The 15,106-nt window shown below is 40.7% G+C and overlaps 1 protein-coding gene across 1 annotated transcript in view; it reads right to left on the bottom strand.

Moving 5' to 3' along the window:
• Nucleotides 1-7: 7 nt before the first annotated feature.
• Nucleotides 8-15,106, bottom strand: part of dlgap4b (discs, large (Drosophila) homolog-associated protein 4b) — a 119,543-nt gene continuing 104,444 nt past the window's right edge. Inside the window, 6 exon segments of the mRNA XM_051948165.1 lie at nucleotides 8-4,190; nucleotides 5,085-5,255; nucleotides 9,237-9,328; nucleotides 11,176-11,663; nucleotides 12,951-13,039; nucleotides 13,673-14,112. Coding sequence (XP_051804125.1) covers nucleotides 3,945-4,190; nucleotides 5,085-5,255; nucleotides 9,237-9,328; nucleotides 11,176-11,663; nucleotides 12,951-13,039; nucleotides 13,673-14,112 — 1,526 coding nt within the window. The 3' untranslated portion in view covers nucleotides 8-3,944.

The raw sequence follows: 15,106 nt of genomic DNA, 5'->3' as shown, positions 1-15,106 counted from the left end.
CATGATGAACATTTTGAGAAAGTATTGTGTGCATTTTATTGAATGTTATGTCTCTGCAGTATACATCTGAACAACCTTGAAATAGTATAAATAGGTCTACAGCATTGTAAAAGATGGAGATTTTAGTCAGGTTTAGAGGACGACTTTAAGAAGCACAGGGGGAGAAATGCAAGATTATTAGTTTCATCTTAATATCAAAGAACCCTTTTACTCAGTATTGCACATATAATTTAAATGTTACCAGAGTATAGCGACAAAGATTCTAGGTAAATCTCATTTTATGAACAGCACACTCACTCACAACTTTGTCTCAGACAGCACAACCCTGTTTTTTTTAAACTAAACCCCAGGAAACCCTGAAATACACACAGCCTATAGAGTATTATAATGAAGAGACTCTAGTCTTTAAAATATGTGCTTGTTTCACAAAATATTTGTTCTAATATTTGTACTGACACTTTTTGCTACATCATACCTCTTGTGGTAAGAGCATAGCCCCTGCCCCTCACCCCTTACTTAGTTTTATGCACTGCTGAGTGCAACAAAGCAGAGATGCTAATGAGCTTGTTTTTCCTTTCTTTTTTTTGCAAGCAGGCCTTCAGAGTACTGTATGGGAGAAGATTCACTGGTGTCCCAGCTGAGGTAAACTCTTACTCTCTTGTCCAGAGTACAAATCAAACCTATTTTTCAGCCCAGGAATGCCCCTAAAAGTGGCAAATATACATGATAATCTTCAATGTTAGGTAAACTTTCGACAGAATTGAACCAACTTCTAAAGAAGTGAAAAACGAAAGATGCAACCTATCACGTGGTATAATTTTGACCATTACCGTGTTGTAAATTTCTCTTCCTGCTTTCTCACATTAATGTGTGACAAAAAAAATAGTTATTTTCAGGAGGCACTAGAAAGGGTGTAACTGGATAAAAGTGCCAAAAAACAAATCTGAAATGTAAACTTTATGCAAACACAGACTGCTGTTCAAGCACACACTTTCAGTACGACACTTTAAAAGCTGAAAACCATCAGACTCGGATTTGGAGCGATTATCACCCCCAAAGTCAATGGGTTCATGGCCCCACTCCCCCCTACTGTGCAGCTGTGTGATCGTGGATAACCCTACCCAGGAAATAGACCTAGGTGTGTCCCAACAATATGCGTGTGTATTGGAGGAAAGCCTCGTCTGAATGTGAGACAAGCTGTCTTTTCTGACTCTTTAAGCATGTCACTACCATCTCCTGGCATTTTACACATCCAAAGCGTCAGCAGGCTGGGAAAGTGTTGACTTTCAGTTTGTGATGGTTGGACCATAGAACAGCTTTCCTTCCCTCAGCACATTTGAGATGCTGCATTGTTTCTGATCGGCATTCAAATCAGGCTTAGACTTATAGTTTTGTGTGAGGAACATGGACAACATGATTTAAGTCTGAGAAAAATATTTATGGAAAATGGAGAAAAGAAAATGACAATAAATGAAATTGTGCAAAATAATAAAATATTCTTAACAATGACAATGGAAGCATATGGGGAAGAAATTAAATTCTAGATGTTGATATGCATTGACTAAGTCTTTACAAGAGACAAACTGGTATGCTGATTTCAGAACAGAACCTGTCAGACAACTTTTTTTCCAGGGAGTCAGAAATTAATTAAACCAAGCCAATTGCCCAGTTTGAGTCAGACAAAAGGTCTCCAGGTGGTAACGATGCAGTCTACCCCAGTCAGATTGAAAGGGGGGGAATGGGCTATTGACACCCTTGAGCCATTTTCCTTGCTGAGAGTCGTCCCCAGCAGGCAAACACAACAGGCAAACAATGGCCGGCCATCAAGAGAAAGCTATTGCCCACTCAGAGTAAGAATGGTGGCGATTGGGCTTTTCCAATTCAAAGTCCGAGGCTGCACTTTTGGATCAGAGTGGGTGAGAAATGGCATTACAGCAGCCAAAGCAGTGGAGAGACATTGCAACAATTAAACTTAACTAATTAAATCAGGAAAGTCTGGCATTGTTTGCTTACCATTTGGAGGAAACTAAATCTGAGTGGAAGACAAACAGCAGTGGTTGATCTGAATCGTTGCCTTTACTGTTGGATATGTGCTTCTTGTGTAAAGTGAGTCTACGTGTACAACCGAGAGGCCTCGCTTCAGATTTGTTTTGCAAAATGGACTTCAATAAATATGAGCAATTAACATAGCGTGGCCCCATAATGAAAAACAGAGCAGGGATGGATGTTCTCCTAGAATGAATGCCTTTTCATTGTATGCATACAGTATAAACAAACTGATTGATAATTAACCACTGTCGCCCTTCAGAGGTCAGAAATGAAACTTTTCAAGATGCAAGTTTCTAAGCAGACAGGAGGAGGGTTCCGGTTCTGAACTCTCCAAAGCAATTACTCACTGTTGTTGAGGTGATCTGCTTAAGCTCCCGGGCATGTGCATATCAAAATGCTAAATATGTAATACATATGTTGCTGTGGCTACAGTCCACTTAATCTGTTTTCACAGTCGACTGTTGAGTTCCCTGCTACTGAAATTTAAATACATGAGATGAATTTGAAACTGTGAATTCATCTTTGGCTTATGCAGTCTTCAGTAAGGAAAAAAAAAGCAAAGCAGGATTGAATAAATGATGAAAACACAATGACTAAAGTATGTAATGCTTTAATTAGAAAATTTTGCTTTTAGTAAAAAAAAAAAAAAAAAGTGCAGGTATTTTATGTGCTGCTCAATGGGGGAAACAATGACGGTAACAAAGAACTCAGATTGATTTTGTTGAGTGATGGGAAGCAAAATAAATCAAAGAACCTGCATACTCAGCCTGCTGCATGACTTTGATAAAAGCCCGAGATTCATTTGAGATGTACGAGTTGAATGCTAAGTGAGGCTCATAAAAGCACTTAAAGAAATACTAAATAGATGGAACAAAAATCCTGACATATTTACGTGTTTGCAGTCATAGAACAAACATGAAAACCAAAAGTTAATGGAGGAGAGAAAATAAAGGAGTTCAGAGACACTTCCCCAACAAAGAAAATAACATTGTGGTCATTATCATTCCTGAAATTAGAGATCCTCATGCTCGGTCTTGCTTAATATTGAGATGTGCTTTCATTCAAACCTTTAAGAAACTCCACTTTACAGATTCTCATCAGCGCTTAAAACATTTGACACCAAACATTCTGAAAGACACACACACAGAGTTAATTGCTAGGAACTATATAAATACCCCTTCAAACCTGACTTTCAGTTTCATCATACCAAAAATATTCAGAGTAACCTGATCTAAATGGATTTTTATATAAATCAAAGGATGAATAAAGTAAACAAATACGAGGAAGACATACATAGGTGAGCTTGTAGTGTGTGTGATGGCCACAAGGTGGTGTTGTGCAACGCTACAGATGGCCAATGATCTGGGAAGAGAGCAGGACGATGAGAGACAGAAAAGCATAAATGCTTGCCTTCTGTCCACTTAATAGATCTTATAGCCAAGATACAATAATGTTTAAAACAGTCTTCATATAGATTCTTTAGGATATAATTGTCATCATAACAATGCCTTCATTAACAATTTTTATGATATCAAGAATAGTAACAAGAAGTGACAACGTTCATCAGCTGAGGTTTTCAATGGCAGCCTCAAATGAGGAGTCTCCTGCTTCATAGTCTGTTGGGTCCACAAAAAGAAAAAAGTCAGCGTTTCTGTTTCATTAAATAGTACTTGATGCCACCAGGACCAGCCTTTATTCGTATGAATGTGTCAAAAAAAAAAAGCCGAAACCCCATTCTCTGGGAGTCTCTCCTTCCCCCCCAACTCTATCCGTCTTTACTCAGATTAGCTCATTTGCATTGCAAAAAAAATAATCCTCTCCTTCATTCAGGTGTTTCAGTGACACTTATCTGTCCTTTGATCTGACCTTTACATCCTTGTCTCTCATCGTTTCTCTCAGAGGCGAGTCTGGGCCTCAGGGACATAAATTTCAATGCTGTCTGCGCTCTCTGTGGCGGAGTTCTGGCGAAACGATGCAGCCTTTTTAGCAGCCAGCAGCCGCTTGCGAGCTTCTTGTCTCTGCTTCTCTGCCGAGGCCGAAGAAGAGGTAGAAGAAGAGTCAGCGCTCTTCTCACGGCCCAGCACTGGTCGTCCCTTACCAGGCTTCTTTGACGCTGGAGGGGCGACTTTCTCCTCCTCCTGCTGTGTTGGAGTGATGACACATGACAGAGGGGGAGAGAGCAATGTGTGAATGGAGGAAAAAGGAGATAAGAGACACAGAACAGTGAGAGATTGTAATAGGAAAACTGTCCTCAGCTGGTTTTATCTTTTCACACAGGTTTGGCAGACAGGACTGTGACAGGACATTACGCCAAAGCTGATCATTTTCATTAAAAGCTTGATTTAGTGATTTCAGATGACAAACACAAAAACACTGAGAGTATAGACAACAGTTAAAAACAGGTAAACATTGAGAAAAACAGTCATTTGAATGACACTTTTCAAAGACATGAAATGGTAACATGAATTGATGGGCACATTGGTGTAAACTTAAATCACAATATAAAGATTGCAAGACGCACAGTCAAGGTATTATTAATGAAAAGCAACACAAAGCAAAAGCATCTAAGCAACGGTTTAAAAGATCCATCAAGTTGAAAACACATGCACAGAAACACATTCCACAGACTGGACAAAGGGTTACCAACTACCAATCAACACAAGACACACCAACACAAATGTAGATATTTAAAGAGCAAAAGCAAGACTGCATTCTGTCACATTAGCCAGTGCATCTTTGCCATGCTCCACTGGAACACACACAGCAGAAAATGACACATGCATGCTCAAAGCAGGGCTTTACACTTAAAGCAGACCAACCGGAGCCCTCTTTGAGATGATTTTTCCCATGCATGCCTAGAGGGATCTCTCTGGCCCCATTTACATTGGACAGGAGGGCCCTGTTAGAGTTCATCCCACGCAGGGACGGGGGTAAAAAATAGTGGGAGGAATGGTGGTGGTGGTGGGAGGAGAGAGGCCGGTTTCGGCGGCTTTCCTACCCCAGCCAGGGCACTGGGCAGCAGGGGTGGGAAGTACCTTCCGCTCAGGGGGCGACTGGGCAGCCGCAGATGGAACGGGCTGCCAGTCATTGGACTTGAGATGGTAGAGCTCATCAAACTTGAGGCTGATGTCCTCAATGGAGAGCTGCAGCAGGTCCCAAAAACCAGCCAGGTCCTGGGCTGTGGGCCGTGGGTTGGCATTCACATTCTGATCAGAGGAGGGACAAGTTGGTGAAAATGAATGAACCTGTAGTGAATGTTACTGTGAGGAATGGATGAAATATTTTAGAACGTCAACAGCATCGCCAGTTACAAAATCAGACTTTATTTTCACACCTTAAAGTCATTTCCAAAAGCCTTCACAGGCTGAAGACAGTTAACTGAAAAAAATCCCACCCATCCACGTTTACTCTGCCTTTACTTTGTTGAGTTTGGTGTAGGTTGTCCTTTATACACGGCATGTAAATCGACTTGACAGAAATCCTTATCCAAGTATACGTCTATATCACTTCTTGTTATGGGCTGCCGTGTGTATTTAACCTGTTTTCAAGTGTACGTGCTGTCCTTGAGGGAGGAAGACTTTTAACGCTCCACAAAATTGGCAATGGCTCTGACAATTTAGCAATTAAATTGGTGTTGGGCCTAAAAGCAGTGGAGACAATGACAGAGGCTATCATCAATGCCATGGTAATTTAAAAAAACTTTACTTAATGATTTTGGTGAGTAAAACTAGGTTACTCTCTAAAAATACTTTAACCTAGATGTGTCCAGATGATATGTGACAATCAGGACAGTGGATGGGATATTTGTGAGTCAACTGCTGGACATGGTGTAATTTCTTTTCTTCGTATTTATTACATCACTGCAATCTTGGCAGCTGAGGTTGGTGCATTGTAGTTTCACCTCTGCTGAAACTGCCACAGGAAGAGAAGGAAAAATCAGGTCAGAAGTACCTGTGATCTGCAGGAGCTCCTCGCTGCTCGACTAAAATGTGGACAGCACTCATCTTAGATTAGTTTGTTTGAGTGATCCTTTCATAAAAACAATCTGCCACAAAACTGTGTTTCTTGCCTTGGTCTCCCCTGTGGTCAGGGTAGGGAGGGTTATTTTAAACAAGTGTCCCGATCCAATTACTAAATACCTGTAAGAAATATAGTCCCTAACCTAATCCAAGCATCACAGTAATGAAGTAACTTAACTTGATTACTTTCTGTTTTGGATTATCTCAATACGAAATATTGAAATGAAGACAAGAGAAAAGAAATATCAGTAAATTTACTTTTACTTAAGTTAATTTCTCGCATGTGCGAGTGCATGGCAGCATTTCCAGCTTTTAGCAAACGGTCTGAGTGAGATTCTGAGAAGGTAACAGGAGGTACCCATCATAATTCATGGAGAACAGTCAGCCCAAATCTGCTGTCTGTGTGGCTGACAACATCTTCTCATGAGCTTGTTTAGTTATTCAGGTGTAGTGGCAATTTATCTCACCACAGCAACTTACAGCATTGACTTTAAGATATATGTTTTCACTGTTAGTATGCAAGGATACCTGCTGCTATTTGGTGGTTACTCTAATAATTAGAGAGGTTATATTCAGCATAGGAAGCATCCATACACACATCATTCACATGATGGCAGTGCACCTCACAGTGGGCTGGGACCTGGAAATCTAGAAAATTTGACCCCCTCCAAATTGCTTTTATTTTTGTTTTTCTTATAGTAGAATAAAAATCCAGTTAAAAAAAAAAAATCAAGTCAAACGGTCTATTCTTTAAAAAGTTAGGTCAGTTTGAATCTTAGGAAATGACACATTCCACAGGCGTCCATTTAGCATAAGTAGCATAAGGTTGAGGCGTCAATTTCAAATGTCTGTAAAAAAATTGATATTTGAGCTTTTCATTCTATTTCTTTTTGAGAAATTAATAATGTTTACCTGAGATTTTAACAATATTCAGGTTTACCTGCTCCAGATTTTCTTAATTGCTTAAATTTAGAAGATTTCTGCAAAGTTTGAAAAAATATAGTAAATTTTCACTCTTTTTTCTGAGACTATTTTCATGTACCACCCAGAATATTTTCACTTGCCAGATATGGGAAAGTATATATTTTCTGAAAGAATAGGATGTCAGGTGTTGAAAAATACAAGTGTCAGAAAATCTGGCTTATGGCAACTCTCACAGATCAAATTTTACTGAAGAAGGTCTAAGTTCCCCTGTGTGGACCTTGGGCGATTGATGTTAACACGTATGTATCGAAATTGTAAGTAGTACTTCTAATATACACATACTTTGCAGTATAAAAAGACTTCTAGATGTCTCTAAGTGTAACAACTGCCTTCAAATTTTGAAAATGGTCATTTAAGGCATCAATTTAGGGCAGATTTCATTAAAAATTCTTGAAATTTGGTAGATTTTTCCAGTTTTTTGTCACAATTTTTCCTTTTAAGGATTCACATTTTTGTATTTCTCATTAAAACAAAACTACACAGAGCAGTGAAATAGCTTGCAGAACTAGTTTTGGTTTAGAGAACCAAAATGCACTTATCTTTACTTGTACTGCATGGATCATAGTAAAAGATGGTATTCTGTTTATAGTAAGTATTAGCTGTAGGGAATTTCCCAACAGAGATAAACATCCAATGAACGTGACATTATGTAGTTTAAGTAATATCTTTGTGAATAATTCATTAGGTTACATGGTTAAGTTCAGACAAAAGCCTTTATGTCCTGTGTTATGATAGGCCTATGGAGGATAACTAACTTCATGTTTCACTGTTATGTTTTTTGTAAAGTAGTCATTTACTCTGCATAGAATTAGTTAATAAAACATTTGAAGGCAATATCATGTCTCGCCTTTCAAATTTACGTTTTATCACCAAATTCCATCTGTGGAACCCTACACTTATGTCTAGAAAAATCTCCCTGCAGCCTTAACTTTTTAATATAATTTAAAGATATCTTTTTAGATGTATTCCCAAGTATATTGCAGTTGAAATGAGCCCTCAATGACTACCTGGGGATGATTTTTAGCCAAGATATTACATTTTTTCCAAAAAATAAGCCGAGTAGCCCACTGTGCACCTGTGAAACCCTGTAACAAAACATTTGGCATGACAGAAAAATGATCAACTACAGGCACTTTAACTGCACTCTGTGATGTTCATCTCCATTGCTAGTGTTGTTTGTTTGAGTTGTCAGAGACTGAAAAGCAGGTGTCTCATGTCAAAAGCATGACAGTAGGTAATTTTGTTTTTACTGTATATTGTAGGCCTAATTATCTCATTTTGTTTTGTTGCAAAATGTTCTAGTAATGTGATTCACCAAGCCTGATGATGATGATGATTGTGGTGAGTTATCATCTACTTGCATATACTAGTGGTATGTGCTAGAGGTTGTCATCATACAGAAGTGCTGCTTTGTTGAATACTGGGCACTAGAGGGAGCTGTGTAACAGTGCAATTCTTTAGTTGTGCTCAACACCAGGCCAACAACAGCAAAAAAGAGATCCCAACAGGGTTTGGTTATTTTCTGTTACAACATCACAAAAATTTCTTAAAAATGATGCCTTACCAACACTAAGCTGAAAAAGCCACGACGCTGATCCAGAGGACTACAAGTTCTGACAACAACATAATCATTCCCTCCCTCATTTACTCACCACACCTGCCTTTATGTTGGTTGCATTTGCAAAGTCTGCAAATATTGCCAGAGAGATATAAATTCAAACCTCCTCTGACATCTTTAATTCTGATACACCCTGTGGCTGCTCTAACTGCTGTGATCTGTGTGCAGAAATTTCGGAGAAATCACACACACATGCAATGTTTCTCATGCATAAAGCTACTTGTCATTTGCTGGTAGTTGGCTACAATTTCCTATAATTTTCACTAAAGCAAGTCCCCTAGGGGGAAGGGCATACTGGCTTATTATAAGTCCCTTGTATTTTGTGTTGGTAGGTCCCTATGATTTATTCTGTGCCGTGTATCATGGCTGTTCTCAGATTAGTCAGTTCTTATTTCTGTGAAAGCCTTCATGATCATTAAGGCAGGCAGCTCTTGCAGAGAATGGCGTATCCAAAATGCAGCACTGGGTTTGGTTTGGCCATGGTTTTGAGACACCAGCTGTGACTTTTAGTTTCATGTCTGTGCCGGCTTTAGAGTGTCAGAATCACAGAGAGGAGATCTACATACCAAGTTTTGTTCACACAGTCCGCGGAACTGCTGGAACTTCTGAGACATGAGGAGCTGAGCGCTTCCTACTGCACTGCGGACTTTCCCCAGCACTACAGCGAGAGGAGAACAAAAATCAGCAACACGAGCATTTTTGTCTCAGATGCCTCCTGTTATTCGAGGTAGATATTCCATAGTGGCACTTTACACATTCACACTACAACCTGCCTGGATCTCTGGCAGCAGCAGAGTCTCACTGGGTCAACAGTTAGTGTTTTCTGACTTGTAAATAATCACACAGAGCAAAACCTTTGGTGCTCCTTAGAGCGCATCGCCTGAAAGACTCCACAGGGTGGCATGAAGGGGATTACAGTGTATTGGACAATGTGATCCTCTTTAAGGGAATCTAAGCTTGTATAGATACTCCAGCCTCCTGTCTGTCACTCGTCTGTTGCTGTATCAAAATTAGGACAAACATCTGTCCTGACAAAATTGGGACTCCTACCTGATCACAGGATTTTAGAGTTATGGGAATGTGATTATAGGGTGGTGACTTGGCTGACTACTTTCCTGTTTGACATAAACACAAGACTATATGTCTCTATATACTGATCAAGCATGTCTGATAAAAACTGAGCATGCAAAGACTTCATACTGTTTGTGTGTACAGTGTGAGTTTGTGTGTGTGCTCACTGCTGAATGCCTCACGATGATGTTAAGGCACTAATCTAATCTGGAGGTTTAATCAGTTCCAGACTAGATTTGTGTAATTCTACAGATTACAGGCCTGCTTGTGTGTGGTAACCCCAGGTATTACTGCCTCATCCCCTCCATGCTGTGTATGTCTGACAGAGTGATTGTAGGGCCTGAGGCAGAGCCCGAAAAGTGAGCCACGTGCTGATGTCAGGCACCAGCAGACATCTGAGAGAAGGTTCAAGATGCCGGGCCCACTGAGAAGCCTGCACATGTTTGACTTCAGCAACAGTAAATCTGGATTGTTGTGTTCTTTGCAGGCCAAATAAATAATCTGTGGCTCAATTCTTTCTAAACTGAAGTTGTGGGCACCACTTTTAATTATCTTAATTATGTCTCATTGGTCATTTTTCCAGAATGGACAGGTCAAACTACTACAATACTGTTGAGCATTGGTTGCCACAGAGAAGAAGCCAGTCAGAGCCCCATGAAGCAGAACATAGTAAATTTAAAAAGCTTGTTCCAATTGTTAACCTTCTGAACCAACAAACCCACCAGTGGGTCCAAAGGGCATGTTGTTTTTAAACAAACTGCGTGAATGCCAAACTGCTTAATAGAAACTGTTAAGGAAGAAGGAATCATCAGATTTTCAATTTTCCGACAGTCCTTGAACTCCTCACCTGTGACTCATCGTTCCATCAGGATGGTTGTGAAATTTCATCAAAATCCCTTTATTCTACATGTCTCATTACAAAAATACTCAGGCCTCAAAGGGTTGGTAGAGCATGGCCCCAAAAAAATGCTGAAATCTATCAAAACTGAGGCAGGATTGAAAAGTGAGCAGATTTATGTTGTATTTTATAGCTCTTGTCTAGCATTAGTCCCTCATGTGACAAATATTTCTGATCAGTAACCTGAATTTTGTTGCTGAAATACACACTGGAGTTGTAGTACTGGAGTTGTTTACTTCCTCTCTTCAAAATTTTATGTACACAAGCCTTTAGCATTATAAATCAATAACCCTGATACTGTATGTTGCAATGCAATTGTTAAGAATTTAGACCAATGATTGAGGGGAGCTCAGTATTATTTCAAGCCATAATAGACCAACTGTGACTCATGTAACACTTCATATGGAAAAATTTACTGGGCCTGAAATAGCTTCTCCCACTTCACAACTCTACTGTAACTTGCAACCTCTTCCAGCTGGCAGAGAGACCATTTAACAAAGAGACATGGCGCTCCGTGAGTCTCCTGCCATCCTTACCTTCCTCTGAGAGCTGGTTGTCTTTGGTTTCCTGTTCCATCTGCTGGCACCAGCCTTCCATGCGTCCCGTCTCGGCCTGCAGCAGCTTCAGGAACCAGTGGCCGTCTCTCCGACACAGTGTTCCCCCTCCTCCGCTGTGGGGGACACTGCTGTTACTCCCATTCCCACTGTCCAGCCAGGGGTCTGGAGGTGGCAGAGACGAGGGGTCCAGCGCTGGATCCAGACTTTCTGAGAAAGAGGAGGAGCTGCTTCGTGTGGTGGAGCGGTTGAGGATCTGTCTGGGCGGAGGAGGTGACGAGGTGTCACCAGTGGGGTCTCCGTTGTCTAAAGAGTCTTGTCCTGGAGGGGAGCTCATGGACTGGCTGGCACTATTCACCATGACTTTCTTCTCAAAGGGTTTGGCATTATTGACATAGGATATGACAGGGATGTCTTGTGTGTCTGAGTCTGTTTCTTGTTTTGAAGCCATGCTACTGGAGCGACTGAGCCTGAAACAAAACAAGGTGACACGCTTACAAATGGGCCTTTTCAGTGGAACAAGAACTTCAATTTTGGCCACACGCAACATGAAAAAAGAAAACAATAAATTATTCAAGAATCATGTCTCCCTTACTGGAACAAACAGGACGGCTTAATTTCAACACAGAGTCAATGCTGACTGCTGGTCAATATAGATATAAATAAACCGGATCTATCAGTGACTGGGCTTTGTATACATGATGATAGTGCACCCAGACTGGCACCAACTGATCTGTGAGCGCTGGGAGTCAAGCTTCTTGTTTTCACATGGCAAATGGAAGAACGGAGTAAACATGAATGTTATCTGACTGAACATCACTCAGGAACTGCTTACAAGCAGCAGTTCAGCCAGATAATGAAATATTAGGAGTGCATAATCAAAACTGGAGGATGGAAAGAATAGCAGAAGACTGCAAAGGGATGTGGTAAGACATATTTTGGTAATCCTAGAACCAAAACTGACACAGCTGAGAGATAGTCACATGGATCAAATGTGTGTACAGCATCAATAAAAACTTGGACAGAGTTTCTGTGAGAAATGTACACAGAATATCTCTTGTTCAGCTGGTTATGCAGAGGAAATATCTGCCAGGATTCAAAGCAGCAGCTGCCGAGTACAAAACTCAAAACGCAGCATGCAAAACTAAGAAAATACGGGAGGAAGGCGTGAGGTGCCCGAGAGCTTCCTGGTATTCAAAACATCACGACACAGAATGTAAACTACACTGCAACAAACAAGAAATGGATCTCAAATACACTATAAGCAGAGACTTATCTAAAGTCTCCCTCCAGTCAAAAATGTGTTTGGTCAATGTTGCTTCTTTTTGAGGTTTGATGCTCACGCTACAGAATGATGCATGTTGGTAGAGTTTGACAGTTTTCAAAAGTATCTGCAAGAAATGCAGTCTGGGACATGAATCTGTGTGTTAACTACTTTATCCTGGTTTTATGTACAACTTAAAGAAAAAAATAAAGAAAATTGAAGCATATACTGCATATAACCATGAGGCCAAAAAACATACACACAGATGATACTTTTAAACAGAGAATTTCTATGTCTTACAATCTGGAGGGAATCTTTAAATAGTAAATGCTCATGTCAGGAAAGTGCTTCAACATCACAATCACGACACACAAAGACACTGAGATGTTTTCACATCTACAAAGCTCCAGTAAAGGGAAAGAACAGTCAGAGCAGTGTGTGTGGCTATAATATAAATTCCTCACGTTGTTACAAGGACAGGAAGAGGACTTACTGCCACCCGTCCTCCACCTGTACTCCAATAGACTGAAATTTGGTCAGCGGTGGGGTCTCCTCTCGTGGAACTTCTTGAATACAGTCAACCTTACAAGGAAGAAACAGTATTACAATAAAGTCAGTAGCCTGGTCAAAACTGCATTTGTGAATTGTCTTACACATCCTCTGATCAATAGCTGCAGCTAGCATAAGCACAGTTGTGCAGGGTTTTTAAATTTCCACGACAAACCCAAACATCTGCATGAAAATTCTGAAAATATCTTTATAATTTGGGCTGGGTTTTCAATCAAATGCCATGATTAATGCCCACTTGGACAGAGTTCTGTTAATGTGGAGGATCTGGAAAATGGATAAAAACTCTGTTATTTCAGTGGTTGTAAGGGAACCACAAATATGCATTTTTGTCTTCAATACTACAGCATACATCCAGCTCTAATCACGGCCAGTCAGCTGTAATGACAGAGCAGCGCTCACAGTAATGACACCTTTAGCTTGCAAGCACACTTTTGGACTTCAGCTTACACACTTTTGGATCATAGATAAAATTATATTTTCCTGGATTCAAGCTCAACATTCAGGAGGAGTTACACTTCAAACAGCAATGTGACTAATGCGGCATGGCACTGGCTGTTTTACTACACTTTCATGTGTAGTAACAACACTAAGCGAACTCTGCAAACCATGGATAGTGCAACTGTGGTATAACAGTGTTTGGCCTACCTGTATGCCAATGGAGGACAGTTTCCGCCTGGGTACTGGGGCTACTAGGGGCTCCTCTGCCACTAGATTCCCTTTATTTAATCCTGATTTCACAGATTCATGCTGGACTACTGAGTCACTTGTCTCAGTGGAAGCATTGGCGGTGGCGGTGGCGATAGGCTCTCTAGGGGTAGCGATGGGAGTGGGGATGATGTGCGGAGGACGGGAAAAACCCCGGGCCAAGCTGTTGGCACGGGTACTGTCAAGGCTGTCAGAAGAGTTGCTGTGAGCGTGGCTAGACTGGCTGTTGACCTCTGATCTCCTGTCCTGCTGGTCCAAGTAGTTGTCCTGGGCCGACTCTGTGCTGCTCTGTACTGTCACAGAGATGTAGGGCTTGGAGGTTGTACGGGGTGGCACTGGTGGAGGAGCGGTCTTCTTACAGGTGGTTATGCATGTAGAGACTGAAGAAGGGAAGAGAAGAAAGTACAGAAATGATTAGAAAAGAATTACAAAATAGGGATAAACCGATTATCGATCGATTGTTGTGGGTGATATTTGGCATTTTTCGATTAATGGTGACAGTAAATTGTTGACAGATTATTGATGAATTAAATGCACTACTTCTGATCTGATGCAGCCTCCTCTCTCTGTCTGCTGTCACTCTGTAATTTCAGAAATGCCTCTCAAGCAGAGACTGTAAAAACTGAACAAGAAACACAAGCTGCTGCCACGAACCAGGAGATGAGCTTCTCTCACAGTGGCTAAGGCTATGCTAATGGCTAACAGCTAAGTCAGAAGCCAGCCACAGATTAACTTGAAATAGAGTATGGACAACAGGAAATAATAATGCTTTAAGATATGGATTTTAGTGGACAATAGAAGTGACAGAACAGTGGAAGAATTAAGAAAATAGAGAATAACAAATGTAACTGCAGGAGACAAATTGATCAATCTCAGTCACAAAATCAGAAGAGAGCGTCCTAATCACTCCTATTTGTATTGTACATATTCAGTTATAGTCACCCTTATTAATGAAAAGCCTATTTATGAACAACAGGTTCTCCGTTATCACTGCTGGTAAAACATTACATACAATGTATATCGGTTCCAAAAATTGGTCATCAGCCTTTCGTGATCACAATAATCGGCGTTCTAAGAACCGACAAACAAGGTTTTCTCAGCAAGTCCACAGCAGAACTTTTCAACAGCACAGAAATACACACAGAGACACTGTTGTAGGAAAGCTGGGAACACCAGCAGCATCAGAACAGCCTCTGCTACAGCGGAAAATCAAATCAGGCAGAACGTGAACAACTAACCCTAACCCACACTTCAAAGCCAGGTGATGAAAACAGTAAAGCAATTTGCCAACCACCTGACTCTTAAGACCAAATATGGTTGAACAGTTAAAGAGGGACATTTATTTGCAGCACTCTCCACTGCCAAACCATATAA

Source organism: Acanthochromis polyacanthus, chromosome 5 (genome assembly GCF_021347895.1).
Source record: "Acanthochromis polyacanthus isolate Apoly-LR-REF ecotype Palm Island chromosome 5, KAUST_Apoly_ChrSc, whole genome shotgun sequence".
Classification (NCBI taxonomy): domain Eukaryota; kingdom Metazoa; phylum Chordata; class Actinopteri; family Pomacentridae; genus Acanthochromis; species Acanthochromis polyacanthus.
Note: the sequence above shows the minus strand (reverse complement) of the source record. Positions and strands in the feature narration are given on the sequence as shown.